This window comes from Pyrgilauda ruficollis, unplaced genomic scaffold, assembly GCF_017590135.1.
Source record: "Pyrgilauda ruficollis isolate IOZ18807 unplaced genomic scaffold, ASM1759013v1 scaffold20, whole genome shotgun sequence".
Lineage (NCBI taxonomy): Eukaryota > Metazoa > Chordata > Aves > Passeriformes > Passeridae > Pyrgilauda > Pyrgilauda ruficollis.
Window position 1 is genome coordinate 4,535,178 of NW_024519207.1, and position 6,973 is coordinate 4,542,150.

At 49.9% G+C, this 6,973-nt stretch overlaps 1 protein-coding gene and 2 non-coding genes across 3 annotated transcripts; all 3 read left to right on the forward strand.

The window, feature by feature from the left end:
* The first annotated feature begins 513 nt into the window (after window positions 1-513).
* On the forward strand, window positions 514-5,705 carry TPT1 (tumor protein, translationally-controlled 1). The gene is made up of 6 exons (XM_041466982.1): window positions 514-685; window positions 928-1,001; window positions 1,656-1,846; window positions 2,581-2,686; window positions 3,944-4,060; window positions 5,483-5,705. Exons 1-6 carry the CDS (start codon window positions 658-660, stop codon window positions 5,483-5,485), a joined length of 519 nt encoding a protein of 172 aa, XP_041322916.1. The 5' UTR covers window positions 514-657; the 3' UTR covers window positions 5,486-5,705.
* LOC121353347 lies at window positions 5,288-5,417 on the forward strand. The gene has a single exon (XR_005955095.1). It is a non-coding gene; the product is annotated as a small nucleolar RNA SNORA31 (small nucleolar RNA).
* A 673-nt stretch (window positions 5,706-6,378) lies between the features above and the next one.
* Window positions 6,379-6,512, forward strand: LOC121353348. The gene has a single exon (XR_005955096.1). It is a non-coding gene; the product is annotated as a small nucleolar RNA SNORA31 (small nucleolar RNA).
* The last annotated feature ends 461 nt before the right edge of the window (window positions 6,513-6,973 follow it).

The following is a 6,973-nucleotide window of genomic DNA, read 5'->3' on the forward strand; positions in this document are numbered from 1 at the left end:
GCAATGAGGGAGAGGCACCAGCCCTGCTCTGGCGCACGGCAGGACTGCTTGCTCTCCAGAGGTCCCTTCCCTCTGCCTCGGGAAGGATGAAATCCTACTCTCCGTTTTGCAAACTGAATCCGAGCAGTGCCCTGGCAGCCAGGAGGGCCAACCCTGTCCTGGAGTGTATCAGGCACAGCATCACCAGCCGGGACAGGGAAGGGATTCCCGCTCTGCTCTGAGCTGGGGCTGCCTCTCCTCGAGGTGAGGGGGCAGTTCTGGGCGCCACAATGCAAGGAAGACATGGAGCTGTTAGAGCGTCCAAAGGAGGGCAACGACGATGGCGAAGGGCCTTGAGGGGAAGCCGTGTGAGGTCTCTTGGTGTGTTGATCCCGGAGGAGACGGAGGGGCGGCCCCCGCGCGCTGGCCGCTCCCTGAGGCGCTGCGGGAGCCCCGAGCTCGCGCCCCCCTCGCGCGGCGGTTCCGGACGCGGCCGCGCGAGGGAGCCGCTGGCGGAGGGGCGGGGCGGCGCGCAGTGCGCGTGCGCGGTGACGCGCGGGGCCGTGCCCGCTATATGAGCCCCGGCCGGCGCTGACTCGGCCCTTTCCGCCCCGCTCCCGCCCCGCGCCCGGGTCGCTGCGCTGAGACCCCGCGCCCCCGCCGCCCCCCGCTGCCGCCATGATCATCTACCGGGACTGCATCAGCCGTAAGGCCGCGGGGTGGGGGGGCGCGGCCGGGAGGGACGGCCGGGCTGGCAGTCGGAGCGGGGGGGGAAGCGCGGCCCGGGCCCGAGCGCTGGGCCCGGCGGTGCCGCCGCGCATGTGCGGGGCTGGGCCGGGCGGGGGGGGCGCGGAGCCCGGGGGCGGGAGCGATGGGGGAAAGTGGTGGGTGCCGGGAGGCGGAGGCTGACCGGCTGGGTGTGTGTGTGTGCTTGTCTGTCCCCCGCAGAGGATGAGATGTTCTCGGACATCTACAAGATCCGGGAGGTGGCGGACGGCCTGTGCCTGGAAGTGGAGGGGAAGGTGAGTGCCCGCCCGCCCCGAAGCAGGGAGGGAGGAAGGGTTGCCGCGGTGACTCACGGCCGGTGGGGAGTGGGGGTGGCGTCCCTGCGAAGGGCCCGAGCCGGGAAAGAGAGAAGGGAAGACTCACCTTGGCCCAGTGCCCCGTGCTGCCGTAGATGGAGCCTGAGAGAGCCCAGGTCAGCCAGGCTGGAGTGTAATGGAGCTTCGGTTATGCACCGTGGGCGAGTCGTGCTTGGGAGTCATAGAACCACAGAATGCTTTGGGTTGGAATGGACCTTGAAGATCATCTAGTTCTAACCTCCTTGCTGTGGGCAGCGACACTTTCCACTAGACCAGGTTGCTCAAAGACCCATCCAGCCTGGCCTTGAGCACTTCCAGAGATGAGGTGTCCACAGCTTCTCTGGGCAACCTTTGCCAGTGCCTCCCACGTAAAGAGTTCCTTCTTAATATGTAATCTAAACCTACTGTGTTTCAATTTGAATCCATTCCCCCTTTTCCTGTCACTGGGAAATTAGTGCTCCAGCTGCAGCCAGGTTCCTTGCACTGAAGTGTATCTCTCGAGTTGTGCCCTGCTGTCAGGTCATAGGTGTGTAAGAGCGGTAGCACTAAGGTTTTTTGCAGAGCCGTTAAGTTTTTTGATGTCTCTAAATCTAGATGGTCACCAGGACAGAGGGTCAAATTGATGACTCTCTAATTGGTGGCAATGCCTCTGCTGAAGGTCCTGAGGGAGATGGAACAGAAGCCACGGTCATAACTGGTGTTGACATAGTAATTAACCACCACCTTCAGGAGACCAGCTTCACAAAAGAATCCTACAAGAAGTACATCAAGGATTACATGAAAGCGTAAGTGTTGGTAGGCTTTTCCTTTCAGTTGGATTGCAGTGGTTTTGTGTGCTTGAGATTGTAAAAACAGCATTGGATTTATTCCTGTTAGGTGTTCATTCTGAAACAGGTGTAAAACTGGCTGTGAACTTCAGTAATGTCTTAATGCTTGGCAGAACTGGAGCTCTAAAGAATGGGGGATGGAATATCTATGTTTATTTTGGCTGAGGTAGAGGACCTGATCATGTGCTTTGGATCTTATTTGTAGCCTTACTGTTTTCTATTTCTTCATACCAGACCTTCATGTGGAAGGGACTGAAGTGGTAAAGAAAAACTTCTGATGCTGTTCTAGAGTGACAATGTAAACAGCTAAAAAAAGTGGATGAATGCGTCTTTTTGCTAGTTCATGGTGTAATAGCTGTTGTTTGATGTTCAGTGGGGTTAATATTGAAAGTGAAAAAGCTTTGTGACATGGTGGGTGACACTCCTGGTGCTGTTGAAAGAGCTTGCTGATTTTTGCCTGTTACTAGCCTGGTTGTAAAATGACCTTGGTAGGAGTGGCAGGTACTGTTCTGTGATTTCACTTGAAAAAGTAAATTAAAATTTGGGGTCTTTGAGAGGAAGTGGGTGGAAAGGCAGCAAAATCTAAGTTTGACAGGTAGCTGGGTGGACTCTTTCTGCTATGACATCCTGCCAGACAGTGAAGGTACTAAGGTGGAACATGTTTTCAGAGCATTTTTTCTTTCTCCTTCCAGAATCAAAGCCAGACTTGAGGAACACAAGCCAGAGAGAGTAAAGCCTTTCATGACTGGGGCTGCAGAACAAATCAAACACATCCTTGCCAACTTCAAAAACTACCAGGTAAGTTATGTCTCCTTACAGCAGTATTGATAAGCTTTGATTGGTTCATCTGCTGAACGGCTTGTTGAGAATTTTGAGGAATCCTGTTGTGAGGCTGCTATAACCTGACCATCTCTGAGAGCATTAGGGGCCTGAGAGTCAGGGATGAGAAACAGCCAAAGACTGTTAGATCATTCCAGCTGGTAATGCTTGTAGTTACCTACACTTGTTGTTATGGTGATTCAGGGACTGTGCAGTTAGTCTTTGATCACTTTGGCCCTTGCTGTCTCTTGCTCTGTTCATAGCAGCATGGCAAAATTATTGAATCACAGAAGGCTTTGGGTTGAAAAGCGTCATCAGTTCCAATTCCCTGCCGTGGGCAGGGACACCTTCCACTAGACCCGGTTGCTCAGAGCCCCATCCAGCCTGGCTTCAAACACTTCCAGAGATGGGGCATCCACAGCTTCCCTGTGCCAGTGTCTCATCAGCACCACAGTAAATAATGTCTTCCTAATATGTAATCTAAATCTGTCCTCTTTGGAGTTTCAAAGTCATTCCCTGTTGTCCTATTGCAATGTGCCCCTGTCAAAGTCCCTCTCCAGACTTTTTGTAGCCCCCTTTACATACTGGATGCTGTAAGGTCTCCCTGGAGCCTCTGGGGGTGAACAGCCCCAATTTCCTCTCCTCATAGGAGAGGTGCTCCAGGCCTCTGACCATCTCAGTGGCCTACCTGGGCTTGGTCCAGCAGGTCCATATCCTTCTTGTGTTGGGATCCCCTCTCCAGGTGAGGTCTCAGCAGAGCAGAGGAATAAAGTCATGTCCCTTGACCTGCTGGTCACTCCTCTTTTGATGTTTGGGTTTCTGAGCTGCAAGTTCACAGTGCTGGGTTGCAAGGACTTATTTGTCATCCAACTCCCCAAGTCTTTCTGCTGAGAGCTGCTGTCAATCTGTTCCCAAGCCCCGCGTATATCTGTGCTTGGGGTTGCCCTGACCCGGGTATAGGGCATTGCACTTGGCCTGTTGAACTTCACAAGGTTCCCATGGACCCACCTCTCCAGCCTGTCAGGGTCCCTCTGGATGGCATCCCTTTCTTCTCGTGTGTCAGCCATGGTGGCACTAGGATGGACAAGCTGCAGAGAAGGAAAATCCCTGTGGCTGGTCAGGGAGACTTAAACTGAGCTTGGTGGTGTTGCATTGTTTATACAAAGGTATTGTATAAAAAGACATTCTCTCCTGGCATTAGCCAATTAAATGTCTTAGAGACACATTCCTCTGAAGTTCTTTGTAGGGGAGAACATGAATCCAGATGGAATGGTGGCTCTCCTGGATTTCCGTGAGGACGGTGTGACCCCATATATGATTTTCTTTAAGGACGGCTTAGAAATTGAGAAATGTGTAAGTACTGAACTGGGTTAATGTGCCCAAGTACATGGTGAGCTCCTTCCTGTCTTGTTTTCCTGTACCCCTGTTGAAGTTGAATAGTAGCTGCCAGTTTGAAAACTTAAGTATTGTGTAAGTACAGCCCGATTGGTGCTTTTGTATACAAAGTGCCTGAAACTTTGAGTACTGTTCAGTTGTGCTAAAAAGGGATGTAGTAGTATCACTGCTGTGATTCATGGTGACTTAATGGCCAAGAAATGCAGAAGGGATGGCCCTGGTGAAAAGTGTGTAATTGGGAATGGGTTTAAACCATTAGATTAAAGAGCAGGTCCTCTGAAATGGAGCACTTCAATTTTGGATCCCTTTTGTGGAGGTTAATTGTGAAGTACCTTGTGTGGTCATGTTCCATGTTTTTTCATTTAATCTGATGCCCTTATACAAGAACTGTCAGTTTAAATATTGCCCTGAATTTGGGAACACAGTATTACTTGACCAGGTACTTAAGCTTTTTCTCTCTGGAATTTCCAACTACCTGAGCTCCTGTGGTCTGCTTTATCTACTCTATTGGAATGTGGTTACCACAAGACAGTATTTGGATCTCAACACTTGTGGGTTTTTGGCTTGCTTGGAGACCTGTGGAATTCACTGCAATGTGGGATCAACAGTTGCTTTGCCCATTGTGGACTTGTGAAGTCTGTATATAGACAGCTAAATTTATCTAAAGCCTCTCACAGGCTTTCTGGTATGCAAGTCATGTAAAGATGAGCCACATTCTGGTGTGGAGCAGTAGCCCAATGAAGGGAATACTTCAGTTGGCCACAGACACAGCACCTCCCGCAGTCTGATGGAAGGGGTGGTGTCTGTTCTGGCCCTGGAACAGGTGGTCACCTGGAAGGCACCTCCTGGGAGCAGAAGCTTCTGTTCATCTCCTCTGTGGGGAGACATCCCTCTATGGGGGCACGCCTTTTAGATGTGTTGTTTGGATAACTCCACCTACTTCAAGGTGGAGTAGAAGAACAGTAGCAAGGTGTTTCCATGTGCACTAAAACCTGCTTCAGCTTCTTGGTGCAGCTGTTTTCAGAGACAGCCAGGTACATTGTAAGCTCTGGTACTTCTTTAGGATGTGCTTGATAGGAAATCTGAACCTTGGTGTGTCAAGCAGGAAGGATGTGAAAGCGTGTTCAGCCTGGTTTGCTCAGCAGCTGGTGGGTGCCAGTTGCTCTGTACAATTGTAAAAATGATCAGCATCCTCTGATAGACCACGAGCACTTTTCCTGTTGCTCCCTGGTTTGCACTAAGATGCAAAAATAACTTCCTTGCGCTTTCTGCCTGCCTGACTGTGGCAGCCCAGATTGAATTAGGGAATACACAAACAAGTTATAGAAACTTGCTGATGCTGTCATGACCTTTAACTAACACTTGCTACTCTTGTTTCAGTAACAAATCAAACAGTATGGTTTTGGATCACTTGTCTTCATAGCTGGCTGCTGTTTCTTCTTCATCGGCACAACACCAGGAATCAGCAATGTCTAACTGGACTGATGTCATCTTGAGCTTTATTCACTTATTTTGACCCTGATTTGGAGTGGAGGCATTGTTTAAAAAAAACGAAAAAACATCTATCATGTAGGTTGTCTAAAATAAAACTCATTTAAACCCATTCTAGCTGATGTCTTTTGGTCTGATGTGTCTCTCAAGGTGACTTGAAGGAGAGGTTGCACCATGGATTGGATGCTGTCAGTAGCACAGCTGGTGCTAGAGCACTACAACTGGACTGTTTCCAGACAGATTTCACAGTTTGCCTGTAGCACTGGAGTGCAAAAGCAAGTTGAGGTCAATAAGGCAAAGTCCAAGAAATGTCATAATGGAGTGGACCACCTTCATCTTTTGTGATTGTGCAGAGACTTACCTCTTCCAGAGATAAATTAATAATAAAAACAACCCGGAATGGAATATGTGCTATTCAAGCTGAGTGCTGGCTGTGCTGCTTTGTCAGACAAGAGTACTTGTGCCTCTCCTGAGCTATAGTATGTCTCCAAGATCAAGGCAGGAGGCTGAATGGGAATACTGGGGAGAGAAGGTGAAATGGCTCAGTTTTCTGACATAGCTTGGCTGTGGTACTTGGTATTTGACAGCTGTTGGGGGAGACTAGATACGAACTAGAATTCAGTCAAGTTGCAGGACTTTGGCTTTTTCTGTACTTGCCCCCTTGGAGAGTGATGTTGGAATGGCCTAGCCCTGCCCTAGACTTCCTCCAAACCAGGTGAATGCTTGTACTTGGGACTTACCCGAGTCTTTGTAACTTAGGTTCCTGCGGTATTTCTTGTTAGGGACTGCATCTGTTTGACAGACCTGGAGCAAACACTGTTGCTTCTCAGGTTCTTTTGAGATGCAACAGTAACGGGTTCCTTGCGCTTTCTGCCTGTCTGATCCAGTGACAGTTTGGATTGAATGAAGGAACACAAATTCCTTCAGAGCCCCACCTGGAGCAAGGGGATGTCTGTTGCTGCTGTTCCTGACCAGGGATGTTGCCTTGGACTGCTAATCATTAACTTTTTTCCTGCTGCAGTGATGGCAGAGGCATAGGAGGTTAAGGTGCCTGAAAGGGGAGGGCACGGCCCAGTTGCTAACTGTTTATCTCCTTTGGAGTTTTAACATCTTTGCTGTCTTGTGTGAATTTTTGGCCCCTGGTGCTGGAGGGTGGAGGTGGTGGGGGGTTCTGCAGGGGTGAGATAGATGTGGCAGAAGGCTGGGAGGAGTGAGAGACTGGAGGAGGGAGTGGAGCCTGTCCTAGTTATCTGCCAGGCTCCTGTCTGGTTAAATACACCCTATTATAGTTCTGTGGGAACTTATATATATATAAGAGGGGTTTTTTTTAATTTTTTGGTTTTTTAAGCTTGTTCAATAAAGGATTTTGGGTCAGCTGTG

What these genes read in the sequence shown, in the direction of transcription:
- TPT1 (XM_041466982.1), top strand. Translation starts at nt 658, where the DNA reads ATGATCATCTACCGGGACTGCATCAGCC. An exon ending in CTACCGGGACTGCATCAGCC is followed by an intron (nt 686 to 927) that starts GTAAGGCCGCGG and finishes TGTCCCCCGCAG; the next exon opens with AGGATGAGATGTTCTCGGAC. An exon ending in ATCAAGGATTACATGAAAGC is followed by an intron (nt 1,847 to 2,580) that starts GTAAGTGTTGGT and finishes TTCTCCTTCCAG; the next exon opens with AATCAAAGCCAGACTTGAGG.